The 20,761-nt window shown below is 41.8% G+C and overlaps 1 protein-coding gene across 1 annotated transcript; it reads left to right on the top strand.

Moving 5' to 3' along the window:
- The first annotated feature begins 4,766 nt into the window (after window positions 1-4,766).
- Window positions 4,767-19,578, top strand: LOC133367551 (vomeronasal type-2 receptor 26-like). Its single transcript, XM_061591642.1, has 5 exons — window positions 4,767-5,138; window positions 9,379-10,239; window positions 14,859-15,086; window positions 15,506-15,632; window positions 18,677-19,578. The coding sequence occupies exons 1-5, from the start codon at window positions 4,767-4,769 to the stop codon at window positions 19,576-19,578; spliced, it is 2,490 nt and encodes an 829-aa protein (XP_061447626.1).
- Window positions 19,579-20,761: the final 1,183 nt, after the last annotated feature.

The raw sequence follows: 20,761 nt of genomic DNA, 5'->3' as shown, positions 1-20,761 counted from the left end.
CCTGTGAGTAAGGCAGAAAACTCAGCATCCCACAACCAGTCAGGATTCATAAGCAAAAACCAAAAATATGATAAATGAAGAAATACTTATATAAGCATGACTATCAAATATATTTATTATTTACACAAACTGTAAAGATATTTATAGTGCAATCCTAGGTTTATTTATTCAGAAGCAAGTCCCAGTGTATTCAGTGGGGCCTACTCAAACAGGGGCAGAAATGCAACCTCAAGTGATAAGCAACATATGGGATTAGCATTGCTTTTACAAAAAGCAAGTATTGGGAAGCTTTTCAAAACACTGCCCAAGATCTGACTCCTGCACACAAGAGGAAAAGAAACTGAAATGTATATACTTACACAATTTATGAGATTTTCAGATAAGCAGGGGGGGGGAACCACCATTTTGTTTTCTAGACGCTGCCTCAGGTCAATGAAACTGAAACAATCCTGGCTTTTCTGATTGGCTGCAATGCTGAATGGGCGGGGTTAAAGCTACGAAGTGCTAGTACTGTTTAAAGAAAGATTTAACAGTCGGGGGGCAGCTGACGTTTTTATGTATATCTCGAGAACCGGACCACCTAGAAACTTAATTTTTTTAAAAAATTAAAGGTGAGAATCCGGGCCACCTAAGGGGCTAGTTGGGCGCTGGGTGGCATGCAAAGAATCCGGGTAAAACCCGGCTAACCGGGCAATATGGCAACCCTAAGTATACATCACCTTTCAACTATCATACTCTGATACCCAGGCCTGAGCTGTTTAATAAAAATATATCTAAGTGAAAAAGACATGTATTCACTAGGTGCTAAAACCTAGCCAATGTCAGTGCCAGTTTAACATCTGGTGGATGAATGTTCCAAGGCCAGGGTGTCCCCTCTGAGAAATACCTGTTCACTATGAGTTTAGCTTAGTCCAGCTGCAGCACCAGAATCGTCGCAGAATGCTTGTGCATTTACACTAAGCCATGGCTTGGTTTAGCATAACATGCAAACCAGGCCATAGTACTACTAAACTTAGGTGTTGAATTTTAATGGCTCTGTATTCAAAATGAGCCTACTGTAAAACAAAATGGGAGAGGGACTATATTAACATGCTCAGACGAACACCCTGAAAATAATGTATTGGTTTCCAGATACTTGGGGAATTCCTAAGGTATAAAGGTTTTCAAGATAATAAAAAAGTTATAAGAACCTGTGAGTTTACCAAACACTAATGGCACTTGAGCATCTATATTTATGACCTTGCATGCTATGAGGTTTTAAAAAAAGCCTCCCCTCCTTTATACAAGGATTGTTCATTTTAACAATTGCCCCCCCAAACTCACTCACATGATGTAGCTAGACAATGCTCACCCTCCAAGCCCTTTAGAGCACAAGAGTGATGCCATGGAAAAGGGAGGGGGCAGATTGTTGATCCGTCCCTATCTCTTGAAACATCCACCAAGTGGCTTGAATATCACTACAAAACTTTATTTCAGGCTGGCCTCTTAGGGGTGGTGGCACACACAGCAACATGGGTCTTCTGATAACAAACTCAAGTAGCCTTTTGCCAACTGATCATAAGAAAAAGGAGGTAAACACTGACATGTGTCCCTCTATATTACTTTGAAAATTAGGTCCCCATAAGATGGCAAAACTCCCTACCTTCCCCCTCCCCCCAAAAAAAACTGGCATAAAAATGTACATGTGTGCTCTGTTACAGTGCAGGAGCAAATATATACCTTCCACAAAAGATACCTGAGCCACACATGTGCATCATTTCATTTCTGGGGGATGGGGAGAGAAGTGGGAAATATAAAAAGGAAGCATCAGCCACCGTACGTATTTACCACAAATCCACCTTCTGTTTCTCCCCTCACAAAATGCTGCTAGTCATTACAATAAAGTATTAAAGACAAGGGTGGTGATAATAAAAATAATTCTAGATGGAAAGATAGCAACCAGCACACACACTATCACCTTCCCTTCGTGCATGGCCACAGCCCAGCCCAGATATGTGATGAATGAGAAACAATGTCCTATCCCACAACATTTTATTGTAGGATATACTTGTAAAGGGATTTGTAGAGAGAAAGGCCAGAAACTAATATACACCTGGACATCAGCACCACCTTCCCTGACTCCTCTCATGCACTATCAGAAGCCAGTCTGGCTGTGTGATGAATCAAGCACCCCACTCTTGTTTTATTGCAGATTATAAGGACATAAGAACATAAGAAGAGCCCGCTGGATCAGGCCAGTGGCCCATCTAGTCCAGCAACCTGTTCTCACAGTGGCTAACCAGGTGCCTGGGGGAAGCCCGCAAGCAGGACCCGAGTGCAAGAACACTCTCCCCTCCTGAGGCTTCCAGCAACTGGTTTTCAGAAGCATTTGCAATCTAGTATTTCTGGTGTCCTTTTCTTGCTATGAGTCTTTCTAAGTCTTGTTCTCCCTTCCTTACCAACTAATAGAAATGTGGGTAAGGAAACACATGATGGGGGCTCAGTGGGGATGAGTGTGCTAGCTGTGCCCCCTTTGGTGTCCATTTTTTTCCACCTTCCGTGAGTTGCAAGCTGACTGTTTGTAGCAGGGGAGCCTCTTGCATCTGTGGAGGCTCACTGTACATTTTCCATGGGGTGAGGATGGGGGTGTTAGCGTGCTCATCCTTGCTCCCCCATTTGTTTCCTTATTCACATTTCCAGTACCAAACAGTAATAACGAGAAAGAGAAAACTTCTGTTCATAATATGTCATAAACAACTTTTTCTTCAGCAATTCCACAGGGAATCCCCCACCTTTGACTTAATAGTTACCTTCTTCTTGATTTATCAAAAGGACTGTAATTAAATCTGCTGCTTCTCAAAACCCCTGTGGCATTTCAGTGACCACTAGCAAAGCTAATACCATGGAAGATCTGATAAATATATGCTCAGTCCCATTTAGGGCTAGGGAGAGGGACTGGAAGGAGGGAAGGATCTGCTATTACTCATCTTGGATACTCTAGCACTCAAGCCTTTCAGGAGAATGTAGCATTCAAATAAGACTCTAATGAACAGAAAACAAAGGATCTGTTCTTGTAGCAAAATTTGTACTCAAGCTCAGGATGCCAGTCTTAGTTGTTTTGCTGATGGTACTGTTTCCTCACATGGTGTGCGATGCTCACATGGCTAAATGCAGTATCCATGTTCCGTACCCTCCCCTTCATACATATTATCAGCCAGGAGACATAATCATTGGTGCTGTTGTGTCTCACTTCGGCATTGTCACCAATTCAGTAATAGACTTCAGTGAAGAACCCGCACCGACATTATTGGAGGAGCTTGTGTAAGGTTTCATTTGCACTTAACTTTGTCATTGCAATGATCAGTTCTACCACTGCAACCTCAGAGTTGAGGGTTATTGACTTAGGTCAGCTTGAAGACAAGATGCCCTCTTCTGCTGGATTTCTTTCTGGGTCTCCACCTGCCCATTGGCTGTTCAGCAGGGATCAGCTGAAATGGGAAAGGGCTTTGTTGTGCTAAGTGTGTAATTACAGCTCCTTCCTCTGAAAGATGCAAGAACAAAGCAGAGGGGGAAATGATGAGGTCTCAGCAGAGAGGTAGATTTGTGTTCCTTGCAAATAAGTGAAAAAGTCATGCATGCATTTTGTAATTGCATGTGAGAGAGTATGCATATCTGTAGGTTAAGAGTGTGTGACTATACATGGGTCTGGTCCTCCTTTCTATTTTAATGCAGCCCTCAGCCTGAGAAAGGTTCTGCATAGCTGGTTTGAGCCAAAATGTGTAATATTGATATATGCAATCAGTCATTTTTGAAAATAATGAAACATCAGAGACCTCCAAAAATGATAAAGGAGTTCATGCATCACAACCTCCAAAGCCCAAAGATTCATACACCGGCACCTTTTAACATACTTTATCTTGCCAGCATTCTTTAAATGTATCTCAAATTTCCTATGGGTGTTCCTCACGAGCAGAACCCTCAAATATATATGAAGATGACATGTACTGAGTCAGAAAATTGGTCCATCTCTACTCTCAACCACTACTACCACAAGTATTTTCCTAGATCTGTGTTAATATTATTATCAAGTTCATCATTTCAGCTCTCTGGCAGGACTTTTAGAGCCTCATTCTGAAGCCACTTATGTAGATAACTGAGCTGTTTTCAGACATTACCAAGGCTTCTCTTCTTCAAAATTCACAGAAGCTATTCCTTGTGATGTATCTGTGTTTTGGCTTCAAGTATAACTGTGTTAATTTATTTTATGAGATACACTAAAGTATTTCTAGTTGATAGGTGCCACCATCACTGCCTTCATATGTTCCTGATGAATGTCAATTTTATTAACATCAATAATTTCCTGCTATTTAATTTCATATTTTGGACAACTTTATTTTACTGAAAATCTGTTAGTAGGACTAATTGGTAGTAAAGTTCTTGTTATTGACAAGACAGTATATGTGTATTTAAATGAGTTAAATAGCAGTTATGACTGATGTTGAGTCATAAAATAGTTTTGAGGTAACAGTTCTCTAAAAATGATACCTAACCAGAAATATAGAGATTGTCGTGTTCTGAAGGTGAACAGAGAGATTGGGTCTACTATGAGTGTGGCTTAAGTTGAATACCACACATAATGAATAATGTGGATTTCAGATACTGTATCAATATGTTCCCTTGTTTTTATTGATATGATTTCTGTTGTGTATGTCACTTTGAGACTGTCATATGAAAAGCAGCTCATAAATTAAAGAAACATAAATAAAATTATTATGATGATGGCAATGATGGTTGCACAGAAAACAGTGGTGATAATTAAACTAAACAAGGAATATCCTTCTGATACACAATGCAACTCTTTTTCTAGCATAATTCCTAAGTATTACCAGCACATCCTAGCCTTGGCATTTGCAGTGAAGGAGATCAATGAAAACCCTCAGATCTTACCAAATGTCACCCTGGGCTTCCGCATCTATGACAGTTATGACAAGGCAAGGAAGACCTATCATGCCACATTGCTGCTTCTATCAGCACTAAAGAGGTTGATCCCCAACTACCAATGTGACATCCAGAAAAATCTAATTGCAGTCATTGGAGGGCTGGAATCCCAAATCTCTCTTTATGTGGCAACTATCTTAGATATCTATAAGATTCCACAGGTAAGATACCTGTGTGTCTGTCTGTGTAGTGTGTGTGTTTAGTGTGAGAACTGAACTCATGCTTCCTTGGGCCTTCCAGATGTCTTTTTGTGTGACTGAAAAACAGAAATGAGCACTTTGGACCAAATCAGATTGATTTTTTTTAAAAGACAGATCCAGGCTAAGAACACTAATATTTATTGTTCATTTGTAAATTTGACAGACAGACAGACAGATAGATGTGAGTGTCAAGAATGTATTCAAGTGGGTAGCCTTTAAAAAGGACATTTTCTCTGCAACACTGGACACGTTCACATAAATATCCCATTTGGAATTTTAAATATTGAAGGTTCTTCTCCCACCCCCCATCCTGCACGTGGAATGAATATTGGAAGAGCCACAACTGTTTTTGACTCGCTCTATATCACTGCAGATACTGTGAATAGAATGATTGCTGCATTTAATATGCTTGCATACTTAATCTTGCTGCTTCTACTACTGTCAGAATGCTCTGGAAATCACTTCTGCGGGGAGAGGTTTCCTGCTAACCCCAGAACATCTGTAGGAAGTAAATCTACTTTACAAAGTAGACCCTTGTCCGACGCAACAAGAAAAAGCTCAGCACTTGAGTATCTTACAGTATTTGCAGGTGAGAGTGATGGTTCAGCTCTAATAAAGGCATATACAGCAGTTTGGCAGTTTAAACCTTTTTTTAAAAAAAACCGGCCAGCCATTTTAATGAATGTTTTGTACTGTCTTTAATAATATTTTTATGTTTTATTGCTATGTACTTTCCTGATATTGTAATATATAAATTCTGGTATATACATATTGTATATTCACTAATAGGCAAAAAACCTTGCAGTTTAACAGCATACCTATAGCCAACAGATATTTCTATCAACCTTTAAAAAGCAGGGAAATTGGGCGGCTATAGTGAATGCACCAGGGGAGCAGGAGACCTGACCTCCTCTCTGAGATATTGCACTGGATATTTGTCAAATTTGTAAAAATGCAAACACAATTTGGGTTGGTCTTTCACAGTCCAGGAATCCACTTGCTGTGTAGCTTGGAGGAATTTGGTAACATGTGCCTCTGAGCCAGAGCTTGGAAAAGTTACTTTTTAAAACTACAACTCCCATCAGCTCCAGCCAGCATGGCCACTGGATTGGGCTGATGGGAGTTGTAGTTCAAAAAAGTAACTTTTCCAAGCTCTGCTCTGAGCATCTGGGGAGTGGTGGCAACACCTACCATCTCCAAAGATGGAGAATTATATTTTTGTATGTTTGTTGGTGTTCTTCTTACTTTGCTTCTTTCCTGTGTTACTAATGTTTCTACAGAGAATCTAACCTAGAAAAAATAATTTCCCTCATTATTCATCCTAGAAATCTGTGTCAAATTTATTTTTATTAATTAAAAAGCCTTTTTATTGGTCAGTGTCATATAATGGGGAAGACAGCCTTTTGTGTTTCAAACTGGAGGTTATGTTCTATTTCCATTTTGGGTGCATTAACAGTTGAATCTGCAACTGCAGTTTGATGTAAAATCAGACTGATTACAATATGTTGCTACTTCAGCAATGACTCTAGCTGTTGGAAAAAAGAGGATGCATGTTTTCATCCTGCTGTGTTTAAACTACTTTATTTAAGGCAAAGTGGGCACGGTCAATTAAAAACATAGAGCACACCTAGAATTTTGCTAAAATATATTTCACCTCCCACTGTTTTACCTTGTTCAAATTGAGACACTCCTGATGTCCACTGGAGACTATTCTGCAGAAAAGTCAGTGCCATTATTCCACAGTTATTTTTGGAGTCTTTTTAGTGTAAATTTTGTAAAGTGTTGCTGTACTTCACATATTCACAGAAATAGAAACAAAAGGAAATTTTTCCTATAGGAAACTTCACTAAAATTGCAAAATAAATCAAACATATTTAAAGTGGCCATCTGAACTATATCAACTGTCTTAATAATGTTGCTTCCTCCCTGCTAAAACAAGAACAGCACAGCAAATGTCTTCTTTCTATTATTTGGGCTGATTGCAGGTGTTGCCACCACTCACCATATGCTCAGAGGCAAATTCTTCCAAGCTACACAGGAAGTGGATTGGACTGTGAAAGACCAACCCAAATGGTGTTTGCATTTTGACAAATTTGTAGGGCAGTACAATATCTCAGAGAGGAGGTCAGGTCTCCTGCTCCCCTGGTGCATTCGCTATAGCTGCCCAATCCCCCTGCTTTTTAGAGGTTGATAGAAATATCTGAGGGCTATAGGTACGTTTTTTGCCTATTAGTGAATTTCTCTGCTTTTTAATCTGGGAGCAGGAGGGGAAGGGGAAAAGGACAGGTTTGATCATTTGCATGCTTATTGAGTTCAGTGGGATTTACTCCCATGCAATCATACTTAGGATATGTAAAACTGACTGTGGAGGAGGGAGGGAGGGCTGGAGTGGGCAGGAGTGGAGGAGAAACAAGTAAGAGGGGAGGAGAGAAGAAGGAAGGAGAAAGAGAGAGGAGAGGGGAAGGCAGGTCTGATCATTTGCATGCTTATTGAGTTCAATGGGATTTACTCCTATGTAATCATGGTTAGGATAGGTAAAAGTGACCATGGGGGAGGGGGGAGGGGAAGCAGTGGATTGGAGGTGGGCAAAGGAAGGGGGAGGGGAGGATAGGTTTGATCATTTGCATGTTTATAGAGTTTCTTAAGCAATCATGCTTAAGAAAACTGACCATGAGGAGGGGGAAGGGAGGGGGAAGGGGGAGATGGGGATTGGAAGGGGATGGGGATGAGGCTGAGAGGCAGTGACTGGCTCAAAATCACCCAGTGAGCTTCATGGCTGTGTGGGGATTTGAACCCTGGTATCTCAGGTTGTAGTCCAACACTGACCTGGGGGAGGGGCAGGGAGAGTAGTAGGAGGAGAAGAGATTGGGTGGGTGGGCACTGGGCAGAAGGGAAGCCCCTTTCCAAAAGGAAAACATTGTGAACATTACCATTGCTTTTCAGCGTTTCCCACATCTTTTTTATTCTACAGAAGGTACATGTAGCCTCCCACCCAAATTTCAACCAAAGCTGTCCCTGGCCACATCCACACCAGGCCTTTATTTCACTTTGGACAGCCGTTGCTTTCCCCAAAGAATCCTGGAAAGTGTAGTTAGTGAAGGGTGCTGAAAGTTGCAAGGAGACGCCCTGTTTCCCTCACAGACCTTCAATCAGAGTGACTGACTGTTAAACCAGTCTGGCCACTGGAGCTCTCTCAGTGGAATAGATGTCTCCTCTCAGCACCCTTCAAAAACTGCCCTTCCTGGGATTCTTTGGGGGAAGCCATGACTGTCTATCATTCATTTCAATGGAAAATTTCTTAAATTAATTAAAATTCAGCCAGGCATTTTTTTAACTTTTAAACTACAGAAGATGAAGGTCAGAGTATGGGGTAAGGTCAGTAATAGGATGTCAAGTACTCTGTGAACATGGCTGATTTTTATTTAATTTCAACAGATTATGAGAACTCTGACAGAAAAAAGTCCAAAAGGGCTCTGGTTGTTGTCATTTTCTCTCTCTCTTTTTACACTTTGAACTGTCTATTCTCTCTGACTGTTTTGTGTATCGCCGTGAAAATTGAGAGGGTTGTTAAGCAAGCGTTTCTGAGTTCAGGACCATAAGTTTTGTAAGGTTTTGTTTTGAAATGAGATTATGGAAAGCATCAGAATGGCATGGGGGTATTTTCAATTTGACATTGCGGAATGTGAAAAATCCATGCTGGCTATAGTATACAGCCACTCCTGTGGCTGTATAATAAGTACTGTAAATAGATAGTGTGCAGGGGTAATACTAGGTTCTTGTCCCTAAATATTTAGTGAAGTTAATAAATTTATATTGAACCCAATTTGAAATCAATTTGAAATATATTCACCATAGCATGTACATAACTACATCTGTGTAGTTATGAGCATAAACAAACAGACACACCCTTTTTATTTATTTTAAAAAGCCTTGTATCTGAATACCTGTGGAAAGACTGGGAGTTTTCATTCAGGAAAACCCAGTGTAGTTCTTCCCTCAGATATGAGCTCAGAAGGTAGCAATAGGGCATACACTGTTTTCTCAATGATAGTCACTGTCACATGGGAGGTATAACAAAAAACTTGCATTACAGAGTTGTTGCAAGGTTTGTTGGCACAATGCATCTGATTTTCAATAAACGATTGAAACTGCCATATACATATTGTTATTAGTATTGTTTTCTCCATGCATCTCTCTTCAGCTCATATATGGCTCTGCTCCAGTAATGAATGATAAAACCCCAGGCCTTTCCTTGTACCAGATGGTCCCTCAGGAAGCCCACCAGTATGCAGGGATTCTCTCTTTGCTCCTACATTTTAAGTGGACGTGGATCGGGGTTCTTATTTTGGATGATGACAGTGGAGAAAGATTTGTGCAGGCTGTGTTTCCAGAGTTTTCCCGGAATGGTGTTTGTTTTGCCTTCAAAGAAAGACTCCCCAAATTCATTTCTGTCAGTCAATTTATGGATATACTACAACAGGGTGTAAAAATATATGATCAAATCATGGGCAGCAAAGCTAACGCAGTTGTTGTCTATGGAGATTCTTTTTCCATGGCATTTCTGAGATGGTTTGCACATGTGCCCGCAATAGAGCATGTGGCAAACCAACCAAAAGGTCGAGTGTGGATAATGACAGCCCAGATGGAGCTCACATCTTTCCTTTTTCAGAGGAATTGGGATACAGAAATAATGCACGGTGCTCTGTCCTTCACAATTCACTCCAGTAACCCACCAGGATTCAAGCTGTTTGCTGAGAGCAGAAACCCTTCCAGCACAAAAGAAGATGGATTTATCAGGGACTTCTGGCATCAAGCCTTTGACTGTGTCCTTCCAGATACTATTGTGAGCAATGTGGATGGCAACATTTGCACAGGGGAGGAGACGTTGAAGAGCCTTCCATCAATTTTCTTTGAAATGAGCATTACTAGTCATAGCTACAGCATCTATACTGCTGTCTACACAGTGGCCCATGCTTTGCAGGTCATGTCATCATCTAAACTGAAACACAGGGCAATGACAGATAAAGGAGGACTAAACCTTCATACTCAAGATTCATGGAAGGTAACAGAGTCAACATCCTCGCATGGCAGACCACCTTATATGCAACTATTACAATGCCTCCTATCTGTGTAGTAAACTACCCATTTTTTCCAGTGCTCACACTTTTAACTTCCTTCCTCTCCCCATCAGCTATAACTAAAATAATAGTCCATGCCGTCATTTACCCATCATCCTTCTCTCTGTTGTTCTTTGTTGTCCGCAAGCCGCCTTATGCCAAGTCAGATGATTGGTCCATATAGTTCAGAGTTGTCAACAGTGTCAACTTATTCAGAGACACCAGGAATTGAATGTGGTACCTTTTGCATGGATAACCTGTGCTCTGCTGTTAAGCTGCAGCTCGAACATTACAGCGACTGTTTTAATCCTTTTGATTCGCATAGGGTCTTGTAACCTTTGAGCCATTATAATGTAATATATATTCACTAATAGGCAAAAAACCTTATGAGTTAAGAACGTGCCTATATCCAACAGATATTTCTATCAAACTTTAAAATGCAGGGAAATTGGGCAGCTATAGTGAATGCACCAGGGGAGCAGGAGACCTGACCTCCTCTGAGATATTGTACTGCCCAACAAATTTGTGAACATGCAAACACAATCTGGGTTGGTCTTTCACAGTCCAATCCACTTCCTGTGTAGCTTGGAAGAATTTGGTAACATGTGCCTCTGAGCATATGTTAGCTACCAATCTGTAGCTTTTTAAAGTTTGATAGAAACATATGTTCACTATAGGTACATTCTTCAACTGCAAGGTTTTTTTTCCTGTTAGTGAATTTCTCTGCTTTTTAATCTGGGAGTTAAGATATGGGATCCTGTGCAAGTTTGCTGAGAATGGATTGATCATTTGCATGCTGATTGAGCTCAGTGAGATTTACTCCCCTGCAATCATGCTTAGGACAGGTGAAACTGACCAAGGGGGAGGGAGAGGTGGAGTGGGCAGGGGAGAAGGAAGAAGGAAGAGGAGAGGGGAGGAAGAAGGGAGGAGGAAGGGAGGAGGGAGGGAGAAGAGAGGGGAAGGAGGGAAAAGGCGGGTCTGATCATCTGCATGCTTATTGAGCTCAATGGGATTTACTCCCATGCAGTCCAGGTTAGGATAGCTAAAACAGGCCATGGGGGAGGAGAGGGAGGGGAGAGGGAATGAGGAAGAGAGGGGGAAGGGGAGCAGAAGGAGGGGAAGGGGAAGGGGAAGGAGGGGATTGGAAGGGGAGGGGAGGGATGAAAGAAGAGGGAGGAAAAGGGCAAAAGGGAGGTGATGGGAGGGAGGAGGAGGAGGGGTGCAGGTTTGATCATGTGCGTGCTTATTGAGCTCAGTGGGATTTACTCCCATGCAATCAGGCTTAAGATAGGTAAAACTGACCATGGGGAGTGGGAGTGGGAAGGAGGGGATTGGAAGAGAAACTTAAAGAAAGGGGGAGGGAAGGGGCAAGAGAGAGGAGGGAGGAGGAGTGGAGGGCAGGTTTGATCATTTGCATGCTTTTTTAGTTCAATGGGATTTACCTCTGTGCAATGAGGGGACCTGGGCAGGGGCAGGGAGGGGAGGAGGAAGTCAGGGAGGGGAGGGAGAAAGGGGGAGGAGGGGAGGAGATTGGGTGGGTGGGCACTGGGAGAGGGGAAGCTCCTTTTCTTTCCAAAAGGAAAACATTATGAACAGTATCATTGTTTTTCAGCATTTTCCCTACCTTTTTATTCTACAGCAGGCACATGTAGTTTCCCACCCAAATTTAAACTAAAGCTGTCCCTGGCCACATCCACACCATGCCTTTATTTCACTTTGGACAGTCATGACTTCTCCCAAACAATTCTGGGAAGTGTAGTTGGTGAAGGGTGCTGAGAGTTGCTAGGAGGTGCCCTGTTCCCCTCACAGAGCTTCAGTCAGAGCGGCTGACTGTTAAACCAGTCTGGCCACTGGAGCTCTGTCAGGGGAATAGGAGTCTCCCCTCAGTACCCTTCACAAACTACACTTCCCAGGATTCTTTGGGGGAAGCCATGACTGTCAGAAACGAAATAAAGGTCTGGTGTGGTTATGGCCCCCTGATTAGGCAAGCCCAGCAGCTGTAAGTCTGGCTTTTAGAACACTGACAGTTGGTTCTTACTGAGCATGCCAGGGCTTATCAGTGACTACAATGCTAAATTTCTTAAATTAATTAAAAATAGGCCAGCCATTTTTGTTAACTTTTAACTTTCAGAAGATGAAGGTCAGAGTATGGGGCAAGGTCAGTTATAGGATTACAAGTACTCTGTGAACATGGCTGAATTTTAATTAATTTCAACATATTATGTCAACACTGACAGAAAAAAGCTGAGCAGGTGTCTGTTTTTCTCGTGGCTGTATAATCAGATGTGGCCAGTTTTACTTATTTAATAAAATTAACTGCTCTTACCATTTTAGCAGTCTTCATCTTCCCCAAATAGTCTCACAGCTGTAGAGGCCACCCCTTCATGGATCCTGATGTTCATCTGAGTTAGAGTTTCCCTCACATCCTCTCCTGCCCATTCTGCTTATGTGTTCAACTTGGAGCTAGGATTCTGCCAATACTCCACGTACAAGGTTAGCTTTAAAGCATTCAGCATGTCTGTTTCTCTTACCTGGAAATTTCCCTCAAGTATTTAATTTAACTAAATCTGGAACCTTTGGAGTATGGCATGATACTATAGTTGCCAGGAGGGATCACCTGCCCAAATAAGGCACATGCAGCAAGAGGCACAGGCAGACAGGCAGCTAGCTAAAATGAGATTCTACCTGGGACATAACATGGGTTGATCTGGATGAAAAGTCTGAGAACAAAGGAATGCAGAGCTGAAGGCTCAGTGCACAATCCAAACCCAAGTTCCACCAGGATGAATGAGTTAGGATCTGGTGGATCTTTGGGTCAGCCAATTGGTTTCTAGCTCAGCCAGGCTACATTGACTTACTCATCCTGGCTCAGCCAGAGATATACTGGCTTAACTTGTTTATCCCAGTTCATCCAGGGCTCAGGCAGCTGAGTTCAGATTGGTGTAACTTATGCTGACATAAACCCCCCAAAATGGATGTTCTTGGGGAGGGTCGAGGTAGGACCCAGGGGGGTGGAAGAGACTTAAGAGGATCCTAATTCCATTTAACTGAATCATATGACCTAGCAACCCAGATGAATTTATGCCGGCAAAAAGGGTGGTATAAGTAAAACTCTGTTTTATAGGATTGTTGTCCCTCTGCCAGGCTTCAACTGGATGAGCTGGCAGTAGCTTTGCTCCTGAATGGGGTTTAGATCTGGGGTAATTTTACGCTTGTTGTTGTTATGTGCCTTCAAGTCGACTACGACTAATGGTGTCCCTATGAATCAGTGACCTCCAAGAGCATCTGTCATGAACCACCCTGTTCAGATCTTAGAAGTTCAGTTCTGTGGCTTCCTTTATGGAATCAATCCAACTCTTCTTTGGTCTTCCTCTTTTTCTGATCCCTTCTGTTTTTCCTAGCATTATTGTCTTTTCTAGTGAATCATGCGTTCTCATTGTGTGTCCAAAGTATGATAACCTCAGTTTCATCATTTTAGCTTCTAGTGACAGTTCTGGTTTAATTTGTTATAATACCCAATTATTTGTCTTTTTCGCAGTCCATGGTATGCACAAAGCTCTCCTCCAGCACCACATTTCAAATGAGTTGATTTTTCTCTTATCCACTTTTTTCTCTGACCAACTTTCACATTCATACATAGAGATCCATACACAGAGATCCATACATATCCATAGAGATTTACGCTAGTTTAACGTAAATTGCCATAAATTACTCCAGCTTTCATGATTGAGAATTGCTCCCTAAATGGCCCTCCTCAATCAGACACATAGGATTATATCCAGATAAATTTTGTAAAGAGAAGAAATTAACAGGGTTGTATTCAACTAAGTCCTACTCAGAGCAAGCTAATTGAAAGTAATGAACCAAAGTTAGGGAAAAGAAACATTTAAAATAGAGTTTGACTTACACCACTCTTGTTGCCAGTGTAACTTCTGCTGAGTTGCCAGGTGATATGACTGAGCTGATTACAGTTTGGATTCAGCAGAAGTCCTCTGCAGCCTAGTCTCGCCCCCTCCCACACCCCCAGAATGTCCCTTTTTGGGGACTTTTGCTGACCCTGGATGACCAGCTCCAGCTGAACCCAGAAGAGGGACATATGCCAGCGTATCTCTAGCTGAGCCAGGATTGGTGACTTACACCAGATCCTAACTTGCTCATCCTTTTGGATATGGGGCTTAGATTGTCTCCTTACTCATATCTGTTAACTTCAGTTGGTCTGTTCTAAATAAGACTAACACAATACCACCCATGCACATAGTCATGTCCATTAATTTTGATGGGTTTACTCTATGATAACATCCACTGCAACTCATAGGGACAGAAAGTGAGTGAGTAAGGGTGCCATCACACAAGGTAAGGGGCCTGGCTCAATTCCCCACCCCTGTATCTCAAGCATTGCTGATAAGTCATGGGTGCATGGGCCTGATTGACTTTCTTGGGCTCGACCAATCAGTTCTCATCCGAACAAAAACTGGTCATGACCACATTCTCTTCCTGACATTTAACTGTAGTCTAAAATATCCAGGTGCAGCCTTAACTCTTGCCTTATGCTTTTTCCACGTAGCTCCATCACTTTCTAAGACGTGTTTCATTTAACAACACTGCTGGGGACAAAGTTTCCTTCAATCACAATGGGGAATTAGTTGCTGGATTTGATCTTATTAACTTGATTGCTTCTTCAAACAAATCCTATCACCAAGTGCAAATTGGGAGGATGGACCCCCAGGCTCCTCCAGAGCAAGTGTTCAGCATCCATGAGGATGCCATTACATGGCACAACTGGTTTAATCAGGTAGGATCCTACTAAAGGCACTTTGGAGAGGTTAGTGAGTAAATTTATTTAATTAGACAATGAACCCCTATAAAATACTGGTTCTTGACTGAAAGAGGCACAATGTGTGGATTACAGAATTTAGTTGGCAGAGAATTCAGCCTTCTGCTACCCACCTGTTCCTTTATCCTCCAACAAGAGACAGACTCTGTCTGCTTTAGAACTGGTTATAAATATAGAAACAATGCTGTACCATGTTCTCTGTTTTAGTAAAGAAAAGAAGGAACAGCCTATGGCATATCAAATGCTGTCTAATGATCACATGAATGGAAAGTTACTTTAACAAAATAAGGAAATCCTCCTCCACCCACCCAAAAATGTTAAGGATTCCAAACTCAATGTTTTCAAGATTAACTTTCTCTCTTTCATGTATTGATTAGGCACAGCCTCTTTCTGTCTGTACTGAAAGTTGCCCTCCTGGTTTTAGAAAGAAAGTGAAGGAGGGGGAGCCATTTTGCTGCTATGATTGCATCCCATGTCCAGAAGGGAAGATTTCAGACCAGGAAGGTAAGAAAGATACTGTACAGATTATAAAACATCCAGAGAATGTGCAGATAAAATTAGGGTAACTTTACTTCAGTATTTTGAATGTGAATGAAAGGTTTTGTATTAAATGGCTGTGGTAAAACTACTGCAGAGGAAAGAATCTGGTCGTTTTATGTTTGTGTGTGCATGTGTATGATGGGTGATTCTGGTGATACCTAAAGAGAGAAATCAATACAGAGTTTTCTGACACCTTAAAGACTAACATACTTAATAATGGCATAAGCTTGAGGGTTAGGTCCCATCTACAGCATAGATTTACAGCAGCGTTATACCATTTTAACAGCCATTTCTTCCCCCATAGAATCCTGGGAACAGTCATTTGTTGAGGTGCTGGGAATTAGGGCTCTGTGAGGGGTCACATAACAACTCCCAGCATAATTAACAAAGTACAGTTCTCAGGATTATTTGCAGGGAGCCATGACTTTTAAAATGGTATAAGAATGCTTTAAATATAATCAACAAGGGTGATCAGGGGACTGGAAATCAAGCCCTATGAGGAGAGACTGAAAGAACTGGGCATGTTTAGTCTGGAGAAGAGAAGACTGAGGGGAGATATGATAGCACTCTTCAAGTACATGAAAGGTTACCACACAGAGGAGGGCCAGGATCTCTTCTCGATCGTCCCAGAGTGCAGGACACAGAATAATGGGCTCAAGTTGCAGGAAGCCAGATTTCAACTGGACATCAGGAAAAACTTCCTAACTGTTAGAGCCATACGACAATGAAACCAATTACCTAGAGAGGTAGTGGACTCTCCAACACTGGAGACATTCAAGAGACAGCTGGACAGCCATCTGATTTGGATTCCTGCATTGAGCAGGGGGTTGGATTTGATGGCCTTATAGGCCCCTTCCAACTCTACTGTTCTATGATTCTATGAAATATATGGTGTGGATGTGACCAACACTTCTTCTGTTAACTGGGATTTTGTTCCCTCACTATTCATGAATATTACATGAATGAAAATTGTGAGGATGGCCCCTCAGGCTTCTCTAGAGCAAGAGTTCAGCATCAATGAGGATGCCATTACATGGCACAACTGGTTTAAACCTGCCAGGATCATGTCAAAGTCCATCTAGTCCAACATCATGTTTTCACAGTGGCCAGCCAGATGCCTATAAGAAGCCCACAAGTAGGGCATGGGTGCAACAGTGCTCTCTCCACTTGTGATTCCAAGCAACTGGTACTCAGAAGCATTCTGCCTTTGGCAGTGTAGATAGAAAATAGTCAATGTGGTAGGCAATGGCTAGAAGCCATTGATACACTTATTCTCCATGAATTTATCTAAACCTCTTTTAAAGCCATCCAAGTTGGTGACCATCACTACATCTTGTGGAAGCAAATTCTACAGTTAAACTATCTACTATCTGAAGAAGTACTTTCTTTTCTGTGCCCTGAATCTTCCAACTTTCAGCTTCATTGGATGGTCTCAAGTTCTAATATTATGAGAGAGGGAGAAAAAACATCTCTCTATCCTCTTTCTCCATTCCATGCATACTTTTATGCACCTCTACCATGCCCCTTACTCATCTTTTCTCTTTATTAATTGTTAATGGTTCTGTGAGGAGGCCAAAATGACTGTAAATATGTTTTAAAACCAATACTAATAATTATGAAATATGTTTGTCCCTAGCTCCAAAAGGGTTGGAGCCAGATATTCTAATGTTTAGAGGAGACCCTTTGACATACACAACACTTATTACTCATAAATCCCATTGAATACGTATGGCTCCTGACATACACTGATTATGCACAGCTTTCTATATACTGTAATGTAGATATTTGTTTGGGGGGGGAAGGTGGGATATAAATTTAATGAATAAATAAATATGACTTCCATTTGGATCCAACTTGGAACATTTTCTTTGACTTTCTTTTAAAGTATATTGTATAAATACATTTAAAAAGTCTTATTGTTTGAAATGATTATGCCAGCTAGGGTATTATATGTTGAATTTTAGAAAATAAAACAGATCCATAAACTGATGGAAAGATATACATAACTACCAAATTCAGTTGTTAGAAGTCAAATAGCAGGGTTAAGGAGCAATCCTGAGTCATGCAAGCCAGTTTAAAGTATACCAGACCCAAACCACATCCAGAAGTGAGGCTACTGCCCAGGCCTTGCAGAGGGAAAACAATCCTGTTAAACAGAGTTTGACTTACCACAGTGTAGGTTCAGCAGAAAAATGGAGCTTGATTTTGTTGGTGCGTGTGGAATTGCGTGTCCGGCTCTGTACAGGTGAACAGCAAAACGTTCAAGAAATCCAAGCACAGACAGAGAACTTGTTTTAAGAGTCCTTTACTGTGGACATTAAAGTAGCAAAACAGCATACAAGACTTTTCCCTCACGAATACAACACCTAGCAAGAACTTCTTCCCCCACAGAGCTTCTTTCGGTTTCTCTCCAGCCTTTTGTAGATAAGACTGGCCTCGCTGGGCACAGCTGCCTGCCAACGTCCTTGGTGCTCTCCCTGGCTGGATTAACCCCATAACTACAGTTTTTGCTCTTCTACTCATGTGAGGCACATACGCATGTACACACATATCCAACAGATTTACACCATCCTTTTTGCCAGTGTCAGTTCAGCTGTGATTCAGTGTTGCATGATTGAGATGAATGAAGGCTTATGGGGAGGGAGTTATGCAACATAAATCACACCAATCTGAGGTCAGCTGGTTGAGCCCTAGCTGAGCTAGGATGAGGAAATTAAGCTGGCATATCTCTGGCCGAGCTGGGCTGAGCGGGATATGCTAGCATAGCCTGGCTAACTCCAGAACTAGCCAGCTCAGCTGAAGATCTGCCAGATCCTAATTCACTCATCTTGGCAGATCTTGGGTTTCGATTGAGTAGCACTCGGTAATCTCTAAGGGCTTACTTCTTCTAAATTCTAAAACCAGCCTTTCCCGAAACCATATTAACAACATGGAATGGATTTTGTAATTTGCATAAATTCCAGTATCAATGCATGTTTGTGAGATCAAGACCATTTTTTCTTTTTCAGACATGAATGAGTGTTCTAAATGCAAAGACAATAGTTATCCAAGCAAAAAACAGGATTTCTGTATTCCTAAAATGTTAACGTTCTTGTCATATGAAGAACCTTTGGGGATATCCTTAACATTATTTGCACTTTCCTTATCTTTAATCACAGCCCTGGTGCTAGGAACATTTATGAAGCACCACAACACACCCATAGTCATAGCCAACAACAGGAACCTCACCTACACTCTCCTTATTTCTCTCCTGCTCTGCTTCCTTTGTACATTGCTCTTCATTGGCCAGCCTCAGAAGGTGACGTGTCTCCTCCGACAAACTGCTTTTGGTATAATCTTCTCAGTGGCTGTTTCTTGTGTATTGGCAAAAACCATCACAGTAGTTTTGGCTTTCATGGCCACCAAACCAGGATCCAGGATGAGGAAGTGGGTGGGGATGAGATTGACTAATTCCATCGTTGTTTCCTGCTCCCTTATTCAAGCAGGTGTCTGTATTGTGTGGCTGGGAACCACGCCCCCATTCCCAGATGTTGACATGCACTCAATGGCTAAAGAAATTGTACTGGAATGTAATGAGGGATCAGTGACTATGTTCTACTGTGTCCTGGGCTACATGGGCTTCCTGGCCATTATCAGTTTCACTGTTGCATTCCTCGCCAGGAAGTTACCTGACAGTTTCAATGAAGCCAAGTTCATCACTTTCAGCATGTTGGTCTTTTGCAGTGTTTGGCTATCCTTTATTCCATCCTACCTTAGCACTAAGGGAAAATATATGGTAGCTGTGGAGATCTTTTCTATCTTAGCCTCCAGTGCTGGGCTGTTGGGGTGCATATTTGCCCCCAAATGCTTCATTATTTTGTTGCGGCCTGAGTTGAACAACAGGGAATACCTAATAAAAAATAAGGACTGAAGAATTTGAGTGTCTGGAGTATTCAGTGTAGGGTGTGTGTTTTTTCTTTTTAAAAAGCTAGAGTTGTGTGCCACTGTGGACAGTGGAATATTTGTAAGAATTCCCTTCTCCATGGCTGGTCTGTATACATCTTCCTATAGGCCTCCATATTCTCATAGTTTGAAAAAATAATTTGTAAAACCAAATTAAGATTTGTCTAAAAGGAAAAACATCATATATGTATCTCACCCCTGCATTTCATCATATTTTCATTCTCATCAGTTCTTTTTGAACCTCATATGATGCTTTTTAAATTATTCTCTACTGGTAGCTCCAGAGGAGGAAAGTCTCAGGGAAAATGCCCCTGGGTGATCATGACATGTGGAGATGAGTCTAACATCCCTTGCACTGGAAAAAATATGGCTGCTGTGATATATGTATAGCACCACAAATCCATAGATGGCAAGATATGATTTTTGTTTGTTTCTAAAATGTATATTCTGCCCTTCACTGTAAAATCATCTCAGCATGGGTAATATACAAAAATATATATCAACAAAAAATCAAGTAGAGAAAATAAACGCTATATAAAATGCACTATGCTTCATTCATATACTGATACTTAGGTCTAACCCGCTTGATAAGAAAGTCTAATAAAAAAGAAATGTATTCACCTGGTGCTAAAAGCTAGCCAATGTCAGTGCCAGGTTCACATTTGGTGGAAGAGTGTTTCACATCCAGGATGTTCCCATTGAGAAAGGACTATTCACCATGAGCTTAACTTAGTCCAGTGGTGGCAGCAGAATGACCACAGAGGACCTGAGCCTGCAGGCTTATGCATTCATGCTAAGCCAGGGTTTGGCTTGTCATGGCCCCGTCAGAGGACTCCTCAGATGAGGACGACTCGGGAGTAACAGCAGCAGACCCAGGAGCAGCAGGAGACACGGAGGAGCCTCCTGAGAATCCAGCTCCTTCTGCCCCTCAGCTGCAGAGCACCCCAGGGACAGCAGAGGCCCTGCAGCCAGACACAGACAGTGAACAGGATACTCCCCCCTCACCTGCAGAACGTAGACAGCAGACAGTCAGGCAGAAGAGAGGCAGGCCTGTCTCCGTAAGGCCCAAACGCTGAGGGCTCACACCTGCTGTCCATCCTGCTCTTTATAAGGCACACCTTGGCTGCAGCTTGTTGCTGACTGCAACGTCA

Source organism: Rhineura floridana, chromosome 11 (genome assembly GCF_030035675.1).
Source record: "Rhineura floridana isolate rRhiFlo1 chromosome 11, rRhiFlo1.hap2, whole genome shotgun sequence".
NCBI classification, from domain to species: domain Eukaryota; kingdom Metazoa; phylum Chordata; class Lepidosauria; order Squamata; family Rhineuridae; genus Rhineura; species Rhineura floridana.
This window is presented reverse-complemented; position numbering and strand designations above follow the sequence as displayed.

What these genes read in the sequence shown, in the direction of transcription:
- LOC133367551 (XM_061591642.1), top strand. Translation starts at nt 4,767, where the DNA reads ATGGTTGCACAGAAAACAGTGGTGATAATTAAACTAAACAAGGAATAT. An exon ending in GGCACAACTGGTTTAATCAG is followed by an intron (nt 15,087 to 15,505) that starts GTAGGATCCTAC and finishes TGTATTGATTAG; the next exon opens with GCACAGCCTCTTTCTGTCTG. An exon ending in GAAGATTTCAGACCAGGAAG is followed by an intron (nt 15,633 to 18,676) that starts GTAAGAAAGATA and finishes TTTCTTTTTCAG; the next exon opens with ACATGAATGAGTGTTCTAAA.